The sequence below is a fragment of the Eutrigla gurnardus genome (assembly GCF_963514095.1).
Source record: "Eutrigla gurnardus genome assembly, chromosome: 12".
NCBI lineage: Eukaryota > Metazoa > Chordata > Actinopteri > Perciformes > Triglidae > Eutrigla > Eutrigla gurnardus.
The window spans coordinates 26050385-26071315 of record NC_139926.1 but is presented as its reverse complement, the minus strand read 5'-3'; the positions used below and the strand labels follow the sequence as shown (position 1 = coordinate 26071315).

The window sequence follows — 20931 nt, the reverse complement described above, 5'->3', positions numbered from 1 at the left end:
ATCGAGCCGGAGCACACACAGGGGCGTCGCACAAAAGAGGTTTTAAAAAAAGCAGTTCATTATTGGTGAACTGTTCCAGCATGTTATTCAAGGCCGGTCATTTAAGCCGCTGGCAGAAATGTGGCATTTCACTGTCGGAAAAATAATCTAAAATCCAACCGAGAGCAGCAACACAAATGGCTCTATGTGTCACAGCCAGGTAGAGCTGTAATGATTGATGAATTTAATAGTCTATAAGCATTTCAATACGTTTTTTTAAAGCACAAATGCCCAAAAAATCCAGTTTCTAGAAAGTGGATATCGGTTGTTTCATCGATTTCTATAAAAAAAATTGAATGTCTTTTACTTGACTTTAATGAATCATCGTTATCAATATCAAGCAAATTAAATTAACCAAATATTATACTATTTTGTGACATTTTATAGAAGACTTAACATATATAGATAATCAATCATATATATGCTGTTAATAAAGGTTATACAGGGCTGTGCTGTTTGTAAAAACAGGTATAAGAAAAAGAGCTATACCTATTCATAATTAAAATATAAATTTCTTTAAAACAATAGAATTATTTTTCATCTACAAATCAAAATATCTCATACTTAGATGAATATCTAAACTATTAAAACATGTTTAGCCTGCGTTTATTCTTGATTTAATCAGGCAATTATTTTCTCACCGTTTGTTCTATAGAACATTATATTAAAGCTGGATATAAAGTGAATTATAAAGTAATTATCAAAATAGTTTCGAATACATTTCCTTATAAACAAACTGTTTCAGCATCGATTGAAGTTCATTAAGTTCTCAAATGTTTTTATGAAAGAAAAAAAAAGCTTAATTCTCATCCTGAAAACAACAACTTCCTGTCTCCGTCGTAAACCAACAGTTAGATCAGAATAATGAACTTGTCCCCCTCCTCTCCCTCCCTCCGTCCCCTTTAAACGGGGAGGCGCTCCGGCCGGCGGCTCACCCCACCGAGCCCCGCGCGCCGCTCCTCTCCGCCGCCGCCGCTGCGCTCCGCGAGGGGAGGTAGAGAGCGCGCGCTCGGTGCTGCTGTGCTGAGAGGCGGACGCGTCGGAAACCTCCCCGGAGGGGCCCCCGTGTAATTCGATGCACGCTGTTAAAGCTTAGAGTATATTGTCTTCCCCGTTCGCCCGTGGAGCCTCCACCCACCGGCCCACCCTACATTTAGCGGATCATGTGACTCGGGGTAAGTCATTTGCAAGTACAACAGTTCTCTGTGCGGCTCCCCATTCATTTCCTGAGAACTGCCCGAGTCGAGCAGCTGAGAGGCAGCAAAAAAAAAAAAGGGGGAGGGAGCTGCTCACTCACTCTCTCACTCTCTCACTCACTCACTCACTCACTCACTCATTGTCACACACACACACTTACGCGCGCGCGCAGGGTGAGAGGAGAGGGAGAGGAGGCGAGGAGACAGAGAGGATTGTAGAAAGGAAAACAGTCTCCACGGCTCTGCAGCTCCTGACAAGGTCTGTGCATTTTTCTAGTCCTGTTCCTCCGCTGCTGCCGCTGCGTCTCTGCGTCTCTGCGTCTCTGCGTCTCTGCGTCTGCGTCTGCGTCTGTCACGTTGCTGGGCTTTGTGCTTGTGCGTCTCGTTCAGCTGTCATTTCCCTGTCAGAGCAGATGACAGCTCTGATCACCTATGGCATTGTGTTTGGTGTGTTGGTGGGTGGAGATGGGGGGTTGGGGGGGCAGCGTGGTGCTGACTGGACCTGGACACACATATTTCCCAAATGCATAAGCTGTCATGACAAGATAGAGAGAGAGAAGTGATTATGCAGCGAGGAGCATCCTGACTTCAGAGTGCCGGCTCCGTGGTGAGATCAGTCTCCTGTTATTTACCTCCTCAACATCAGCTGAGCGGCGAGGAACAAGAGTGTGTGTGGAGGAGTGAGAGGGGAAAAGTTTGCTGCTTGTCAAGAGTTCTGTGCATGCCTTAAGAGAGAGTGAGAGTGTGTGTGTGTGTGTGTGTGTGTGTGTGTGTGTGTGTGTGTGTGTGTGTGTGTGTTGCAGCTTAGAGACAGAGAAATGAGGCTGTTAGCAACGGGTTAAACATTAGGAGGCTCGGGTAGCTGAGGAAGGACACTGGTGGGGGTGTGTGTGCCTGTGTGTGTGTGTGTGTGTGTGTGTGTGTGTATGTGCGTGTGTGTGTGTGTGTGTGTGGGAGTGTTGCAGGGGTGGTGTCTTGGATGTCAACGGCAGCGCTCTCACTTCCAGGGTAATAGTCATTGGTATTGATGGGTGGCTGTCAGGGGGGGGGGGAGTCACCAGGTTGGGGAGAGTGGCCGGGGGGCCGGCCCTTGGCTGTTATTTTCAATTACAGGGGGACCGGGGCAGAGCTGACAGCAAAGGCATTTGTACATCCAGCGAAAGGGGAGGAGGAGGAGGAGGAGGGTGTGTGTTTGGGGGGAGGGGAGGGGAGGGAGTAGAGAAAGGTGGGAGGAGGAGGAGGAGGTGGGGGGGATGAGACTCTGGCCTCTGCTCCCGGGTTTGATGTGGAAACTGAGCACTGACCTCCGTGACTTTACCCCCGCGTTGTAGAGAGGCCCAGCCTTTAACTGTGTGACAGCGACTGTGTGTGTGTGTGTGTGTGTGTGTGTGTGTGTGTGTGTGTGTGTGTGTATATGTGGAAGAAGAAGGGGGATTTTTTTCAGTCTTGTGTGTTTGGATGAGACCCCCTGCAGCTCGGGGATGTTCAGCGAGTGAGATTAGCGCCCATTTAAACTCTCACTTCAATCCCTTTACAAAGAGCCCTTCTCCCCGCGCACCAATCAGCAGGCTGATACCACCACACATGGAGAGACGCCTGTAGAGCAGAGAGCAGGCGTCCTATTGGATACATTACTTATCGGAAAAGTAATAGAAGTCTGCAGGATTACACGGTAAAATGTGGAAGACCTGAATGTTATAGAGAGGCTAAGTCCCGGCCCTTCTGGTCAACGTTACACGTCAAGAAAGTCACATTTTATCGTGTATAACCGCTCACGCCTCAAAAGTCATATTAAATGACGTAGCTAAGTTGGTGTTGGTGGCGTACGTCTGACCGATGTTGTTTTTCTTCGGTGGACAGTTAATATTTCTGTTATGTTAGGATCAGGTAGGCGGCAACCTCCAGGTTCTGAAAAGTGAAGCCAAAGCTGAAGTGCCTTAAACTGTCATTCTCTCTGCTGGCCACCAGGGGGCGACTCCTCTCTGGTTGTATAGAAGTCTATGAGAAAATGGTCCGACTTCTCTCTGCTGGCCACCAGGGGGCGACTCCTCTCTGGTTGTATAGAAGTCTATGAGAAAATGGTCCTACTTCTCTCTTGATGTATTATCTCAGTAAACATTGTAAACATGAGTTTATGGTCTCAATATCTAGTTTCAAGTCTTCTTCAATCCAGCATGATGTTCATTTAGTACATTATGGTCCATTTAGAGTCCACCAGACCAGAAAGCAGGGGATGCTTTAGGGGGCGGGGCTTACCTGCTGATTGACAGGTCGCTACCAATGCTAGTTAGCTACTAAGATGACTTTAACATTTAGCTGTGAAGTTGACTTTGAATTATAGAAGCTAACTTTGTTAGCAGATCCAGTAAGTTTGCTGCTTGTGTTCGTCAGATCCACCCGTCGCTCCTCTACAGTCCAAATATGGTCATTTCCTTCCACTGGTTGCAAAAAAAACACCAATATGGCGACGACCAAAATGCTGAAATTGAGGCTGAAAACTGTCGTCCACACATTAAACGGGTGACGTCACCATGACGACGTCCACTTCTTATATGTGTGGTGTTTGGATGCAGCAGCTCGTCTCTCCTCGTACTCAAACAGGTGTTTGAGATGATTTAATGCGTGTGTTTGTATTGTCCTTTTTTTAGCGTCTGCTTGTAAATGTCGTACATGCACTCGTCACAGACCTGATAAAAGCACCGCTGTCGTACCTCGGTGTTTTGCTCCTCCATCTGGCCGCCACCACTTCTCTGCTCAACCCCCCACCTTAGACACGGTCCAAGGGCTTACGATAGAGATCAGTGCAGGTGGGGGGAACTCAATTAAAAAGCCAATCACCAGGAGATAGACCCTATCTGTCCATCAACACTGCTGTGCCCGGCACATTTAATTGCCCCCCCCACTAAAGGCTTCGTCAAATTGGTCCGCGTGCTGACGGATTGGATCTTTCAGGAAAGAAGTGCAGCTTTAATATCCGTGGACTCTTTTGGGGTGGGGGGTTGTGACATTCCCCGTATTCCCCCTAATCAGCCGGGTTAACTGCTGCCGTATTGACGGACTGCTGTCTCATTGATCCGTGTGGGTGTTATGGAGTGTATCGCCATCGATCCGCAGACGGACTGCAGTGCACTCTGCGGCTCGATTCACTCCGACTTGTAAACCAAAGGCAGATTACTGGGAGGTCGGTTGTGCTGGAGGTGCATTGTGGGATATCCTCCCGGTCAAAGAGGTGACGTTGTATTTAAAGACCCTGAACAAACAGACGGGTGACTTTGTGTACTTATAGATGTAACCCGCCCCAAAAAAATCGACACAAGCTTGCGAAACATCCTAAAAACGCATTTATTTTGCCATTGTTTAATTCTGAATGGGTATGCGTGTGTGGACCAGTTGCCGTGGGCGACGGCCGCTGACCCTGAATCTGTTGTTTCACCACATCAGAAGATGACAGAATGTTCTCTTCCCCTCGATGCGATTTTTTTTCTCTTGTGGATTTAACCTTTTGACCCCGCCGGTTGTCCGGCACCACGTTTGTTTACCCAAAAAAAAGAGTTTCAGGGTGTGTGCATGGCGCCGAGTGTGTTTTTGTGTGTGACGGAGCGAGGAGGAGGAAGAAGAGGAGGGAGGGCGGAAAGTTTTTGCACAACAGCCAGTGAATCTGAGGTCGATAGTCTAAATAGAGAACGCGAAGCGGCGGCGAGAAATGCGTGATTACGGATCGTCAGACATCGATGTGAGTATGTTTTTTTTTAAACTTTTAGCGCCGTTGCTCTGTGGCGAGTTAGACTTACAGAAGGTTTTATGATGATGTTGCCTGACCGGTGCAGTGATCCAAGTAATGACAGCATCTCCAGAGCAGCACACTCAGAGCTTTACTGGAAGTGACTCATTTAGCAGAGCTCCCCCCCCTCCCCCCCAAACCCCCCAAAGACTCTGATTTTTTAAGGTTTGCTCGACATGTTTCCATGGCCGGGATGGGAAGGTATTTCAACGGGGAGGCCTCTCTCTATCAGTGCTGTCAACCAAGTGTGTGTGTGTTTTACTTTGGCCAAATATGGCTGGTGAACAGCAGGAAGGAGGTGATGGACGAAGGCCAACAAGAGAGGATGGAGGAGCGTTCAAAGTCAGCATTTTCTGACTGTTTTGGACCTTTTTTTTGTCGTTTTACAAAGAGAGTTTCCCCTTCACAGAATCTGTGGGGAGCTGCATGTCTTTCTCCAGGGCTGATGGTTTCAGCAGACCTGCGGAAGGTAAAGATGCTGCTGCAGGGAACGCTTGTTTCCAGTCTCACCGCAGGTCAACTGAATTATGATGCAAAAAACATGTGGAATCCATTCAGGGTGTCTGAAGCTATGCGGGCGAAAAACTCTCAATAAGCTGGCTAGGGCAGGTATCGGCATCGGCATCGGCAATGGTATCGGTTTGGACGAGAGAGAGCATGAAAAATGGATCAGTGTGAAGTAGATGAGTAATGGAGGTAAACAGCTGAAGACATGTGGAATCCATTCGGGGTGTCGGGCGATAAATCTCTCAATAAGCTGCTTCGGACAGGCATTGGCAATGGTATTGCCACGGCATCGGCAACGGTATTGCCATGGCATCGGCAATGGTATTGCCACGGCAACGGTATCGGTTTGGACAAGAGACGGTGAAAAATGTATCAAAGTGAAGTCGACGAGTAATTCAGGTAAACTTAGCTGCTGTTTATTTATTGAGTGGCGTCGGAGAGAACGGGTCAAACCGAGGGCAAATTGTTGGGTTTTTTGTGGGTGTGGTCCCCCTCGTTGTGGGTTTTCCATTTAAGGTGGATTCGGTTTGGGGGATCAGCACAAAGCGGCGACAGGCCTATAAAAGTGAAAACACACGTGTGTTTGTTTGTTTACGCCTGCGTGCATCACTTTGAATGTGTCACAAGAGATTCAAAGCGAGTGAAGAGGGGGGGAAGAAAAAAGTAGTGTGTTTAAGTGCTTGAGCTGATATTCTTTCTGTGCGACTTGTTTACAGTAGATGCTGCAGATGAGTCAGTGTGTGTGTGTGTGTGTGTGTGTGTGTGTGTGTGTGTGTGTGTGGTGGGGGGGGGGGGGGTCTGCATTGTACACTCATTGTAAAACATCTAGGTCGAACCTGCATGCGTGTGCTGTGATGCGTTCAGCAGACTGGTTATTGTGAGTCGTATGTACACGATGCATATGTTGGAGCCGGGGGGTTAAAAGGCGGTAGCCTACTCTAAAGAACCCCCATTAGGGCAGGAGTGTACCGGCGCCCCCCCTGGGGAGGGATGGAGAGTATGTGGGTGGTTGGTGGTGGGAGGGATGCAGGTTATTGTGAGGATGCTCAGGCAGCTCTTGGGGTGAGAGATGAGAGCCGCTGGAACTCCGAACCCTCCGGTTCACGGAGACGACTTCACCACATTTGTATTCTTAAGGTGGACTTTCTCCATTCTGCAGCGTCTTCCTTCGTAAAGCATTTATGAGGAAGTGTTGAGTCGAGCACCGCCGACATCACGGAGTACAGAAATTCAGACATCGTAATACACTGTTGGCCATATTAATGTTGGAATGTTTGTTTTTCAGAAACGATAATCTGTTTCTTCCCATTTAAATGCATCAGTAATCCCTTTTGACCAACATTATGTGTCCAAATCACCCAAAATGAATTCATGCATTTGTCTGGCGCTATAAAAGACAAATTATTCCAACTTTATGGGCGACGATGTTATAATATTCATATTTGGTGAATAAATATGAAGACCAGCATCTGCCCCAATATATATCTGCGATATAATATATATAATAAATCAGTCGGGGCTCCTTCTGTCCAGGACTACGGCCCCCACGATGCACCTCTGTCAGCCTGTGATGATTAAGCATAGCGGTGTGGTCAACCTTTGAACCCGTGGTCTGAGAGTAAATAAGCATTGTTTTATTGATCCGCTGGAGCTAACTACAGCCGGTGAGAGAATCTTCCTGGAAGCTCTTTTCTTCGTCGACAAACGTTTAATGCCGGTTTGCTTGACTCCGCCCCCCCCCCCCCCCGGCACAAGTGAGGTTTTTGTGTCAGAGGCTATTTTAGATGCACAGCCACTGACCTTACTGCATTTACTGAAGTGTGTGTGTGAAGGGTGTTGCAGCGAGGTCACCCGATTATGTCGAAAGCAAGAGGACCTCATTGTGTACGGACGTCTATTTACAGCTTCCCTCGTGCTCAACGTTTAACTTTTCTTTTCTGATTACATTACATTAAAAAAAACAAAAAACATTCAATTTGGGGAAATAAACGGGGCCAGAACGGTGTCGCTTAATCGCTTTGACTCCTTAAGTCTCCGGCTTCGCTCGAGTAATGCCACCTCACTTTCCCAGCCGTCACGGTCGCAGCTTGTTTGGCTGTTTTCTCTGCTGCATTTGAGGCACATGATGCAAGAGGATGTCAGACTCTTCTGTTTACCTCTCTCCGGAGCACTGTGGAGGAGGGTGTGTGTGTGTGTTTGGTGTGTCTTAGCATGTGTGTGTGCACACTGTAGGTGTGTGTGGGAGGCTGTTTGTGTTGAATGGGCATCTATAGTCCTCTTTCTTTCATGAGCTGAGCTGTAATATTAAGATACAGAGTGTGTGTGTGTGTCGCTAAATTGAAGATAAATATGGTTCACTGTGGTTGCAGGCATAGGTCACAAGGTGTGTGTGTGTGTGTGTGTGTGTGTGTGTGTGTGTGTGTGTGTGTGTGTTGTGTGGTAGTCAGATTGTCAAACAGAGCAGGGACTCAGGAAGTCGGCTTTATAAGTGCGTTTGACACAAAGACGGAGACAAAACCAGACAGCGTCTGACACTTCTTTTTTTCTTTTTCTCGTTTTGAGTGTTTCCTCTCAGAAGTATAGCTTCTTCATTTCCCACAGTTTCACAAGGCCTTAGGAGCTTTCACAGAGACTCAAAAAACTCAAAAGATTCACTCTTTGACCCATGAAAATATCTTATTTTGAACGGACCAATAAAGGGATTCAAGGTGTTGAGTTTTCTTTGATTGAATTCAGGAAACATTTCAATACACGACAAGAAAAGGTGACGATATTACAGAAATACATGAATCATTTTATTAATAAAGAGAAAAAACAGCTGTCAGGATGTAACTTAAATTAAAATAAAGTAAAAAACACAAAAAATGAGGTAAATCAATTAAAAATGATTACGGACACAACTTATATTTAACTCTCATCTGCTTGGTTTCATAGAAGTGTGTTTGGGTGATTTTTGACGACATGTGAGAATATTTCTTCCATCATTGTTCAGCACGTTTAGCTGTTTGAGCACCTTTATTTTGATTAAAACATGGTGCAAACATGCTGACACAGTTAGGTGCATGTGGTGTCCTGCAGCTTCCTGCAAATTATTTTCATGTGCATGTGCGTGTGTGTGTGTGTAGGTGTGTGTGTGTGTGTGTGTGTGTGTGTGTGTGTGTGTGTGTGTGTGTGTGTGTGTGTGTGTGTGTGTGTGTGTGTGTGTGTGTGTGTGTGTGTGTGTGTGCTGGTGAAGGCGGTGGACTTGAGCTGCATCCGGCGACCTCATCCCGGCAGGATTACTGACACAGGATCCCCTGGCAGAAATAGCAAAGACCAAGGGCAGTCCAGCAGAATATGGGAACTTTCCGTAGGCCTCGCTATAGTGTGCAAAATCAGTGTAGTGTGTGTGTGTGTGTGTGTGTGTGTGTGTTGAGCTGTTTCCTCCCAGGTGTTCAGGAGTTCTCACGCTGAGAGTTTCTGAGAATTTAGTTTTTTTCGTCAGACTGTAGATGAAGGAAGGTTTCTGAATGAGATGTGTGTACAGGAACTTACGTAATGAGGTCATTGTGCAAGGATTTAAAATAAGAAAAAACAACAAAAAATAAAACGTGGCACTCCACATTGTTGCAGAGCCCATATCCACATGCAAAACCCTGTATCGAACACCGATGGACCCAGATTCATTTAACTTTGACCCAATAACCTTTTAAAACTATCAAAGCGACATGTGTTTTTTTTTTTAATCCAAACTGGGTCACAAAACCAGAGACAGTCGATAAGGCAACAGTGGAAGGAAGTGAAACACCATGCTGGACTGAAGAAGACTTGAAACTAGAGATTGAGACCATAAACTCATGTTTACAATGTTTACTGAGATAATACATCAAGAGAGAAGTAGGACCATTTTCTCATAGACTTCTATACAACCAGAGAGGAGTCGCCCCCTGGTGGCCAGCAGAGAGAAGTAGGACCATTTTCTCATAGACTTCTATACAACCAGAGAGGAGTCGCCCCCTGGTGGCCAGCAGAGAGAAGTAGGACCATTTTCTCATAGACTTCTATACAACCAGAGGGGAGTCGCCCCCTGGTGGCCAGTAGACAGGGCCGACCCAAGCCTTTTGGGGGCCCTAAGCAGAATTTGATTTGGGGCCCACCACTTCAGAGTCACCTGTGCTTGATGATTATTGACAAAATGTCATACTATAATGTTACATTATAAATTGTGTTAATTATTAGATATATCACAAATCACATATCCTGTGATATTTATCTGAGGCCCCATTTTGTATGATTAAGGGGCCCTATTAAATCAGAATTATCTTTCTTTACCTACTTTGATGTTTATATCACGTATTTATTTAATATGTAAAACAAAAACACACGATTGGGGGCCCAAAGCAGTTGCTTAGTTTGCATATTCCTTGGGCCAGTAGAGAGACTGGCAGTTTAAGGCACTTCCGCGTCGGCTTCACTTCTTTAGACAAGGAAGTCAGTAATGCACATTTTTTCTCTCAAAGCTTTGAATCACCACCAGTGAGCTTGATTTGTATCGTGACGTATGGATCAATCAGATCAATAATCCCTCTTTGTCGTCTCTATCCGTCCTGCAAATGGATTCGTGGTCGATCTTTGTGGTTTCATTAATGTTTTTTTTTTAACCTCAAGAGAGGCCATGCAAAGGCATCTCCTTAAAAAAAGTGCTTTCAAAATAAAAGTGTTCTCTGTCACGTTCGACAAAAAGAAAAAAAAGTTGTCCGGATGCTTTTGCAGCCGTTGGTTTTCGCCTCCATCTCCCGTTGCAGCATCAGACGGGAGACAGAGGATGACATTCACTTTTAAACTGATGGGACCCGATAAGCTGCCTGGGTTTGTCCCGGAGATGAAAACATTCAGAAGTGTGTCCGGTCTAATAATAACCGTCTTCATACAGAAAGCTGTGTGTGTTTCCTCTGTTCCCCGAGGGAGGAGGCCGGGGTGTTTCTGAGGTAAAGTGCATCAGTTGAGTGCATCTCTAAGGGTTTTTACCCTAAAGGGATTTTTACCCCCATGCATCCAAACTGCGGTTTGATGCCATTGTCGGGGGGTGGGGGGGGGGGGGGGTTAGAGAAATCCACGCTTCTATGAGCAGCGAGGTAGCAGCACTTTTTTTTTTGCTCTCTTGAGCCTCGTTCAAAAATGTCCCAGAAGCATCCAAAAGACTTCACTTGCCGCCGCTGCCAAGGAAAATACGGCTTATGAAATGGAAATTCTGAGGCCATTCACGGAGCGCCAGGAATGATTAGAAGAAAAGAAAAAAAAGTTCATCGCAGTACATCTAGGAGTGAAAAGTCTGAGGGGAGAAACGCCACAAAACAACCCGCCTCCGTCAACACAACACGCCATCGTCGGCGTGTGGGTTGACAAACGTCTTTAAAGGGAAACGCCACCAACTTTTCAAGTTGTGGTTACGTGGCTCCGGTTATTTCTTCATGTCTGTTTGAAAGACATTTGTTTGACATTTGTTGCATTGTGGGAAATGTAGGAACCCAATGTGTGCACAACTCTATAGCAGCATCATGCTAATTTGCCGGGTTTTATGCATTTAGGAGATATAAGCGATCACATTTAGTTCAGCTTTTATACTTTGTGGGAGGTTAACGTCGGACATTTTTGTTACTTTAGCAAAAGGGATTGAAGGCTACTTCGTAGTGTTTGATGATGATGACGATGTTCGAATGATCTATATTTGTCCGAGGGGCATCTACAATCTGAGAAAAGTCTGTCAAAGTGATAACATTTTTATTTTGTAATATGAAGAAGTTTTCTGATTCCGGAGTTTTGTAATTACGCTAGCACCTCTGCTAGCACGTTAACGCTAAGTGGTATGGAGTTGTTCGGCTGTTGTTAACCTGTATGAGCAGATCTGGCATGATTATTTTATATTTATACAGTGTTTATGTCTGTGGATGATACAGACCATGTATTGTTTCCTTTTTTTAGGGTTAAAGGAAACATCCGTAAAACTTTTCTAAGTGTAAGTCGTGTCTTCTTCCTACATTTAGTCGTAATAATGCGATACATGTTGCATCATCGGAAACGGGTCCGAAATAGTTTCCCACGACTCCTAAATGCTGTTTTTGTTTAATTACACATGTCCGTGTCATCACAGGGTTTTTATTGAACAGTGAAACAGATGTCAAAGGCCGATTCTGTTTTCTGGACTGAAAACATGTCGTGTTTGTGCGTTTGCTGTTGTGTTTTTGCTTCGTGGTTTGGCAGCGTTGAACTCTGCAGGAGTTGAAGGTTCAAGTCTTTTTGCGATCTTTGACCGCTCAAACGTTCTTTACCTCGGAGCTGTTACTGTTTAAGCAGCGAGTCGGCGGGGAGCGTTTTCAAACGGAGAGCAGAATGAGGCCAACGGGATGAGGTCATGAACAGACACCCAGCTTAACACGAAGCAGACCGAGGCTGAAGAATCAGCTGGGATTCAGCTGTGGCTCTATTGTGTCTGCTGGCAAACGAGGTAAACGTTTCATTACCGGAAAACATCCAACACTGGACCCCGGGTTCTGTGTTTTCAGTCTTCAGAGTTGTTCACAGAGAAGTGCTGCTCGCTCGGTCGTCGGCTCGCTTATCAGGCCGACGTGTGGCGGCGGGGCGTCCAAGGGCAGGGCGAGGAGGGAGAGAGAGGGGGGAGAGAGTGAGAGAGGGGAGGTAGAGAGAGAATGGGGGCAGGGAGAGAGAGTAAGAGAGATAGTGAGAAGGAGAGAGAGAGTGAGAGAGAGAGAGAGAGAGAGTGAGAGAGAGAGAGAGAGCCGGTGGCTAGAAAACAGGAAGCTCTCTTCACCCAGCAGCTCTGTCCTTCTGATGCACTTCTCATAATCATTTGTTTGCTATTTTTTTGCAACATTTGAAATGTTCTCCCCTTTTTGCGTCCCCCCCTCCTCCCCCTCCCCCCTCCTCCCCCCCCTGTCTCCGGTAGAGGACTGGGTGGGGGGGGGTCTGTTGGCATTCTTGCACTGTGTGCTTTGCGCTCGACCGGCCTTTGGCTCCGGTCCATATCCCCTCTCTACCCTCTCGCTTCTCTGCCTCCCTCCACCCGCCCCACTAAACACCCCCTCCCCCTCCCTCCTCCCTCAAACTCTTCAACCCCCCCCACCCGAACTCACTTCTCTTGCTATCACCTTCCCCAACACCTCCTCATGTGTCTCCCATAATTCATCCCCCTCCCTCCCTCGTTTATCCCCCCCATCCCGGCCCCGTGGCAGCAGGTCCAGCCTCTGTGACACAGATGCACCCGGTTGCTGTGGGCGCTCGACGTGGGAACAAAGCATCGGCAGTGCCCGTCTGTTACACTGGCTTTCGGGGTGTGTGTGTGTGTGTGTGTGTGTGTGTGTGTGTGTGTGTGTGTGTGTGTGTGTGTGTGTGTGTGTGTGTGTGTGTGTGTGTGTGTGTGTGTGTGTGTGTGTGTGTGTGTGTGTGTGTGGCGTTCGGGTTCACGGGAAATTAGAGATAAACTGGATTCACGAGTTTGTTTTAGCCTAAACTTTAGAGAGAGAGCGTTACACAGGAAGTGAAATAAACTTAAAACCTGCCCCCGTTTTTTAAATAATTTGGTTTTGTGTGTGTGTGTGTGTGTGTGTGTGTGTGTGTGTGTGTGTGTGTGTGTGTGTGTGTGTGTAAAGTCAGCGAATGAGGTCATCATTTACCTCGATCCGGCCGGTGTGTTCAGGGTTTGGTTTGACCCCGAGGTCACAGAGAACGTGGCGGGAGTTTCACTTCCATCTTTGAAAACACACAAAAAGACACACAAATACACACAAATACACACAAGCGGAGAGGCGAGGAGCTGGAATGTATATTTGAAGCTTCTTTTTTTCCGTTGTAGGGATCAGAGGAGGGGGGGGGGGGGGGGGGCGAAATGAGATGCCTCAACACTCCACTGCCCTCCTCTCTCCACACACACACACACACACACACACACACACACACACACACACACACACACCTGGGATGGCCATTTCATTTCAGAGTGCAGCAAATGGAAAGGTGATCTTAATCTCCCCGTCTCCCCCGTCTCCCCCGTCTCCCACACACGGCGCCTCCCGCCTGCTGATGGACGGAGACGTCGGTTTATTACCTTGAATCCTCTTCATTCGGAGCTCGTCTTGTGTGATCCTGCAGCGCTAACCAGACGTGTTTGACTCAGAGTGTTTCTACGTGACCTCTTCCATACGCCGCCGCCCTGTTAGCTCATTACTCAGTGTTAGCTCTCTCTCTCTCTCTCTCTCTCTGGTCATTTACAGTCACAAGCAGAGCTTTGCAACCATTGATTTACTATGAATAGCCCCCGCTGTTCATTAGGTGGGTGATCTCTCACACACCGCTGGATTAACTGGACTGGTGGAGAAACGCTTTGCTGCTTTTTTAAAAATAAATGGTTTTCAGGTTCTGACAAGCTGTTGAAAAGTTGAGAGGCGTCTTTTTTTTTCTGGGTTCGTACAGAGAAAATAAATAAGTTTAGACGAAGTGAAACTTTTTTTTTAAGGCTAAAAAATCAGAGATTTTATCTCCCTGAATAAGTAAACATAAATAAATATATCTATTCCCTGAGTAGAAAGAAAATGCCAGAATGATAGTCATCTCAAGGAAAAGCAAATCTCTCTCTTCTTCTTCTTCTTCTTCTTCTTCTTCTTCTTCTTCTTCTTCTTCTTCGTCTTCGTCTTCGTCTTCGTCTTCCTCACCACACATGGCTCGAGGCTGGACCGAGGCTGCACACACACAGCTCCACACCCGCCCAGCCGTCACCATGGCAACGATATCTGGGCCTACCAAGACCTGAAGCCGAAGGACATCCTGGACAACAATACAATAGCAGAGCAGCACAGCCAGGGTACCTGAGGGACTTAGACCTGAGAGGGGAGATCGGGGGGGGGGGGGCTGCAGATTGAGAAAGCACAAATCCTCCCTCCGTTCTCCGCCTCCCTTTTACACACAAACACACGTTCAGGATTATACTTGAGAATCTAAAGGAGGTGCTGGAAATGATTTTTGTATGTTTCTCATAATTATTTAGCTGATTTTCTAGTAAATAAAAACATGTGGAGAGAACGGGTGCTGTGTCACCCGTTGGTGCCAGCGGCGAGAGAGAGAGAGAGTAATGGAGATGTTCAGAGTGTATTCGCCCTCTTGCTTGCATTCCTCCGTGTACTGCTGCTAAAATAATAAGAGGAAGGGTTACCTCAGGTCGGCCCCGACCGAGGGATACGGAGGAACATGCATTGTTGTCATTGGCTCCATCTGAGGATCCCTCTTAAAGCCACAGCGACGGCACCCAAACCTATAGATGTACAAGTGTGTGTGTAATACATCCATCACCACGAGTGTTTCACTTCTGTTTCCATGTATTGTTTTATCGGCGCTGAGAGCGAGAGTCATTGAGGTCTTAAGAGGATCTTTCAGTCGGTGAGGTCGCCCTGCAGTGACCTGCCGGGCTGTTACCATGACGCTGGACAGTTTATTTTATGTTTGCATCTTTTTTATTCATTTTTTTATCCGCGAGTGTCATTGACGGTTTCAGAGTTTGCGTCTAATTTAAAAAAAAATGTGTGTGTTTATGCACAACATCGTGTGTGGGACCTGCTTAGTCATGCTAAAACACCCTGTCTTACACCTCCTCTTGTTTCCTTCTCTCTCTTCGCAGGCAGCAGAAGAAACAGGATGTTAATGCTTGACGGCATGCCTGCAGTCCGAGTCAAAGCCGAGCCCCTGGAATCAGAACAAGGGGTAAGAGAGCAGTTGTTTTCCAGACAATTCCCCCTCTTTTTTTTGTTCTTTTTTTTCCTCCTTCTGGCAAAATGGGCTCATAATTACTCCCAGGCCTGAGCAAGTGAGCTGAGAGGCTTGAGTGTGGGGGGCTACGAAGGAGAGGAGTGGTCGGAGAGCATGGTAGTAGAGCAGGAAGAGGAGACGAAGAGGAGGAGGAGGAGGAAGGAGAGCCACAGCTGGAGCAGGAATGCATCGGGGGGTTTCAGGGAGGTGACTGGGGCCAGTCTGTTCTGGCTTGGGGGGGGTGGGGGGTGGGATTGTGCAGATGTAGCTCCGGGGAGGAGGGTCACATGGGAAAATCTCAATCTTATCTATCTTATCTGTCTTTTTCCTGCCCTCCTTTCACGTCCCTCAAGTTCCCTTCATCCTCCCGTTTACCCGACTCTCTCACAACACACACGAGTAGTCTCTCTCTCGCTCTCTCTCTCTACGCAAACACACACACACACAGAGACAAACCTCACTCTTCTTCCTCCGCAAAAACACTTATCGCAGCTCGCATCTCTTCCTCTTCTGCTGCCTCTCACATTGTCTCTCGGCGATGTGCTGCATGAACGTAATCACAGAGGAGAAGAAGAAGAAGTGAGTGTTTGTTTCCTCTTTCACGCGCTTTTGTTTTTTTTTATTCAACGTGCTCATTTTTTGTAATTAAAAAAAAAAAAAAAGACGTGTGCACCACGACAGGAATAATGGAGTTACCTCATGAGGTTTTTTTTTTTTTTTTTTTTTTCACGGCCCACATACAGTACCGGTGCTCTCTGGTCCACCATACCTAGAAATAAAGTGGTCTTGTTATGGAGAAGCTGTTGCTAGGTTACAAGGGCTTTGTGTTGCCTGCCACAGCTGAGTGTGTGTGTGTGTGTGTGTGTGTGTGTGCTCAGTGGGTGTGCAGGCCACTTAATATTTGTAATCATGATGAATAAGTGTTCAGTTTCTTATTGATTTCCATTCATAAACATATCAATAATCTCCCCTGCTTTAATAGAGGAGAGGACTAGTTTGTTGAGAGGAAGCAGAGAGAGTGATGGATGGAGACCAGCTGCTGATGGAGAACCCGCCAGGTTATCTCGAGTGTTCTGTACTGATAAAAATCAGATCGGCATCTAAAGAGGAGGGGGGGCAGGTGGTCACTTCCTGAGCTTCCCCCTCTCTCTGCTGCTACCTGTCGTGGTGATGTCACTCTCCGACAGGATGCAGCCCCTCGTTTTGTATTGAAGTGCACTGAGATCCAATCTCAGCCCCTAACAGATTGCGCTTCCCTGTTTTTTTTTTTTCGGTTGCAGACAGCGCTGCTGCAGAAATGTGGTCTTCATTTGGGTGGCCGGGGGCCAAGGGCTTGCTGGAAACGGCCTGCCTTGTTAGACGATTCGCCCACAAGGGGCTGGAAAATCTGCCCCGCTAAAAGAAAAAACAGTATCCCCTAATAAAGACAACGGCATGAGGACCGGGAGGCGAGGCGGGTCGTCGTTTGTGTATACATACGTGTGTGTGTGTGTGTGTGTGTGTGTGTGTGTTTGTATCTGTCAGAGCGAGAGCCGGGGGTGGATCCAGTTTTTCCATTTCAGATGTGTCTGAGAAGCTAACCTGTTTCCACTTGTGGGTAACACTATACACTCTGTTGTTTTGACCTTTCCACAAAAGCCTTTTTATTTCTTTTCTTCTTTCATTTTTTGATACAGGAGCCACAGGATTGGCTCAATCTTTTAACAGGTTGTCAGTTAACTGAATGAATTCCCGACTGTCAGAGTGAAAGTCAGTCAAAACACTTTTCAAACGTACATTTTTTTATGCAAATTAAAAGTGGAACTTGCCAACAATAGTTGTCCAGGTTGGTTTCAAAAGAAAAAAAACTGCATGTAATTTGTTCACGATGCTTTAAAAATGAACTAGAATGGAGAACTGAAGTTGATCTTGATTGACAACGTTACTTTAAGGTAGTAGTAGTAGTAGCACGGTAGTATTTTAGGTAGTATTCAATGCTAGCTAAAAGAAAACAAGCGTGACAACTCTATAGAGAGGCTAAGTCCCGCCCCTTCCTGTCAACCACGATCGGACCTTATTTCAGAAAAACAGCGAGCGACAAGTAATTTTTTTTATGATCCCGTAGGAATGAATTACACGTTTATCATTTTAAAAAGATAATTTTGCACTTTCAAGAAAGTTGCAGTATTTGTCGTATAAATGGAGTATAAATAAAGATCGTAAATAGAAAGACGACACACCCAAAAGTCTCGAGAGAGTCACTGGATTAAAACACATCGGGGTTAGATAACGTTACCTTTGGTGAGGGAACGTAGCTATGTTAGCTAGCTAGCTAGCCGAGCTAACGGCAGTGTTGTTGACGTACATTGCGCAACATGAGTGATGCAGTTCGCCGAGTGGTTTCAAACAAAACTAAACAATATTACGACAATCCTACCATACATGTCATTCACAGTAAAAGTCAAATGGGATCCAAAAATAATTTGCTAGTTAGCTAGCTTAGGTGTCCTCTTGCGCTACCGTTAAAAATCATTATTTTAGTGATCTAATCGCGAGAAACACTAAATTACTTACAGCGAGGACACGTTTGATGACGTACTCGACTATCTGTCCGTCAAGTCGGTTAACGATAACATCGGGAAGACGATGAGTTTGTTCCTACTAAATAACAATGTCTGCACTTTTTAGCCGTTAGCTACAATCGTAGCGCTAGTAGAGAGTAATACGGAGATCAACTTGTTAAAATATAATGTTCTTGTGAAAGTGGTACGACATCTTTCTGCTGTTTTTCAAACTTGCCGTTAGTTAGTTAGTTAGTTAGTTAGTTAGTGTGTAAGTTAGTTAGTTAGTTAGTTAGTTAGTTAGTTAGTTAGATAGTTAGTTAGATAGTTAGTCATGAGTTAGCCAGCTGGTATATAATGTTCGACTTCGTGTAAATTAACGTCAAACTACATTTAGTAGTTATGCTTACGTAATAAATCTGTTTTTAAAATGCTATATGTTAAACCAGCTATTTTCTGCAATTGTGATTAGCCTGAAATATATTATATTGTATTGTATTACTTTAACTGATAGCTTTGGAAAACATTTGAGAGTTTAAACTTTAGTTACAGATCTAAAAACAAACAAAGACTTAACATAAACATACCTTTAAAAACCTCTAAATCTGTCTTTTTAAGTAAATTATTGAGATGACAAATCTGTCAGTGGACACACGATATCATTGGTGCACTTTTTCTAAATGAACCTGCGTATCTTTCACCATTCTGATCTTCTAGTTTCCAGTTACTCTCTACTCCTACTTTACTGATTTAGAAATAAGTTGCATGAACGAATGTGTGCAGTGGGTTTTTTATCCACAACGGCTTCAAACATGGCTCCGGCCAATCATATCTTTTTTCCTTTTTTTAATCATGAAATATTACTGAATTCAGATCCCACTTTGTGGTTGGCACAGATCTCTCCGGTTTCCTCCCGTTGCTTCTTTCAGACACACAGCAGAGCTGGCAAGCGCCGCCGAGCCTCCCGTCGCCAACTTGACACTCTCGGAGAGCGCTTACTGAGAAAACAGACTACGACTGCTGCTCTGAGATCAGCCTCAATGGATCTAATGACTTCAAAGCCTCGAGGCGGTGGAGCTCCGGACGGACCGTGACACTCACATCCTATACAGAACATGCAAAGAGAGAGAGATCCCGTGGTAAAGCAGCTGGTTGATCGCCCGAGGCGGCGAGGAGAAACGGCGGTGTGGATCTGACATCAGAAAACATGCACAGTGTCAATTAAGTGATATTTCATTTTAAATGCAAGTATATGCAAGTATGCATTTACAGGCAGGGAATTAAATCTTCACGCAAATTCCCGCCATCGTAACTTTACATCAGGAACTCGAGCCAATCACGTCCCCCCTCCTGTCGTGATGTTGTTTGCCATCTACTCATTAAGTATTTATATTTTTATTGAGGGAGGTTAGTTTCCCAGCAAATATAACTATTTAACTCTCAGCTATAAATAACTGTACATGCTATAAAAAGATTTGATAAGCCATAAATGTTGATATTCTTAAGGGAAGAGTCTGACTGAACTGTAGAAGTTTCTAGAAAAGAGGCACGATGATTCTGATTCATGATAATATCCCAAATTATCCCAAATATGCTTAAAACATAAACATAACAAAACATACTTTTTGATTGCATTGCATCTTTTCTAATGCTTTTTAGTAAAAAACAAATAATCAAACAATCTTAATTAAGGTAAACGTAAATCATAAAGTCCCCTTAAATAAATAAACACTAAACAAAAGTTTTAAAAAATCACGCTCACCATGATAGCTTTAGAGCTGGTGATATTTGCAATAATCACGATAACATATATATGATATATATATATTTTGATCATTACGTCCACCGTTTTATTCTCATGATGTGTTTAAAAAAAGCCTTGAATTCTAATAAATATATTATAATAAATTGAATTCATTTTTTTTGTTAAATTGCCTCCCCGCCTCCTGAAAAAACAACAAAAAAGTAATTCTAATAATTCTATTACTAAAATGGTGTAAAAACCCAGTGAATCTTATTACGAAGCGGCTCATGTTTGCTCTGTGACCTCTGACCTTGACACCACTGACCCACAGCTGAACCCCGACCAGGTCCAGAGGTCGTCACAGGTCGTGTTTCACGGTGCGTTCGGGGTTGTTGTTTCCCAGCCGACGAGGAGCTTTTCTTTTTTTTGAAGAAGAAGTGAGTACACAAGTCTGGAGTAAAAATAGCCGACTACTACATAGAAGGACACACTCACGCACATCACTCTCTGAAAAATTCGTAATTCACCACAGATCCGCTCTCAGCCAGCATTACATAAGGGGAAAGAAATGTCTGTCTCTCCAAAAACAAAAAATCGGCGGTACAGAACGTTTTTCATATCTCTGCAGCTGCGATCGGAGCAGCCAGTTTGAAAGTTTTTCCCCCATCTACTACTTTAATGAGCTTTTTCCTGTGTGATCAGTAAAAAAAGAAGAAATCCTGGATGTACTCGCTCCCTGATGGCTCTGAATGTGACTCAGCCCTCTGAAAGGCTCCACTGTGAGGATCAACACCAACTCACCACACACTCTCGCACCCCTCCCACATCCAAACAGCCAGATCTGCTACATCTCAGTCAACGCGCCTCCGCCGACATTAGAACAGAGATGAAATAATCAGGATCCCAAAGTTTGGTGGGGAAACAAATAACTGGTAGCAGGAGAGGGAAGGTTATCTGATGTGTCCGAGGAAACCGGTTCCTGTTCCTGGTGTTCCTGGTGTTCCTGGTGTCCCTGGTGTTCCTGGTGTTCCTGCCGTCTGCTCGGTGTTGAGTGGAAGGTTGTGTGGAGGGCCACGCCGAGGCCGGGAGACAGGCAGAGAGAGACAGACGGGTCAGGAAATTGAGCCCATATGATGTTTTTCCACCGTCACAAAGGAGATTTAGAGGAGATATGAGGGGGGGGGGATGGAAAACAGGAGAGCAGCCCGCTAAAGTAGGAGAGAGGACAGAACAGTAGAAAAGGAGGCGCCATCGACTCCCTGCATGTGTTTTCATCAATATATCACTTTATAGTCAGATTTATTTCTTAGTTTATTTGGATCTCAGACATAC

At 45.4% G+C, this 20931-nt stretch overlaps 1 protein-coding gene across 4 annotated transcripts in view; it reads left to right on the top strand.

Annotated features, from left to right (window-relative positions):
* The first annotated feature begins 1076 nt into the window (after positions 1-1076).
* Positions 1077-20931, top strand: part of klf12b (Kruppel like factor 12b) — a 36360-nt gene continuing 16505 nt past the window's right edge. The window contains exons 1-2 of one of the 4 annotated variants that reach the window (XM_084022989.1): positions 1077-1214; positions 15188-15270. In XM_084022989.1, coding sequence (XP_083879115.1) covers positions 15205-15270 — 66 coding nt within the window. In that variant the 5' untranslated portion in view covers positions 1077-1214; positions 15188-15204. Of the gene's footprint in view, positions 1215-1274; positions 1495-1822; positions 1843-4909; positions 4969-15187; positions 15271-20931 lie in introns of those variants that run through there. The other 3 variants (XM_084022987.1, XM_084022990.1, XM_084022988.1) reach the window with 3 other exon arrangements.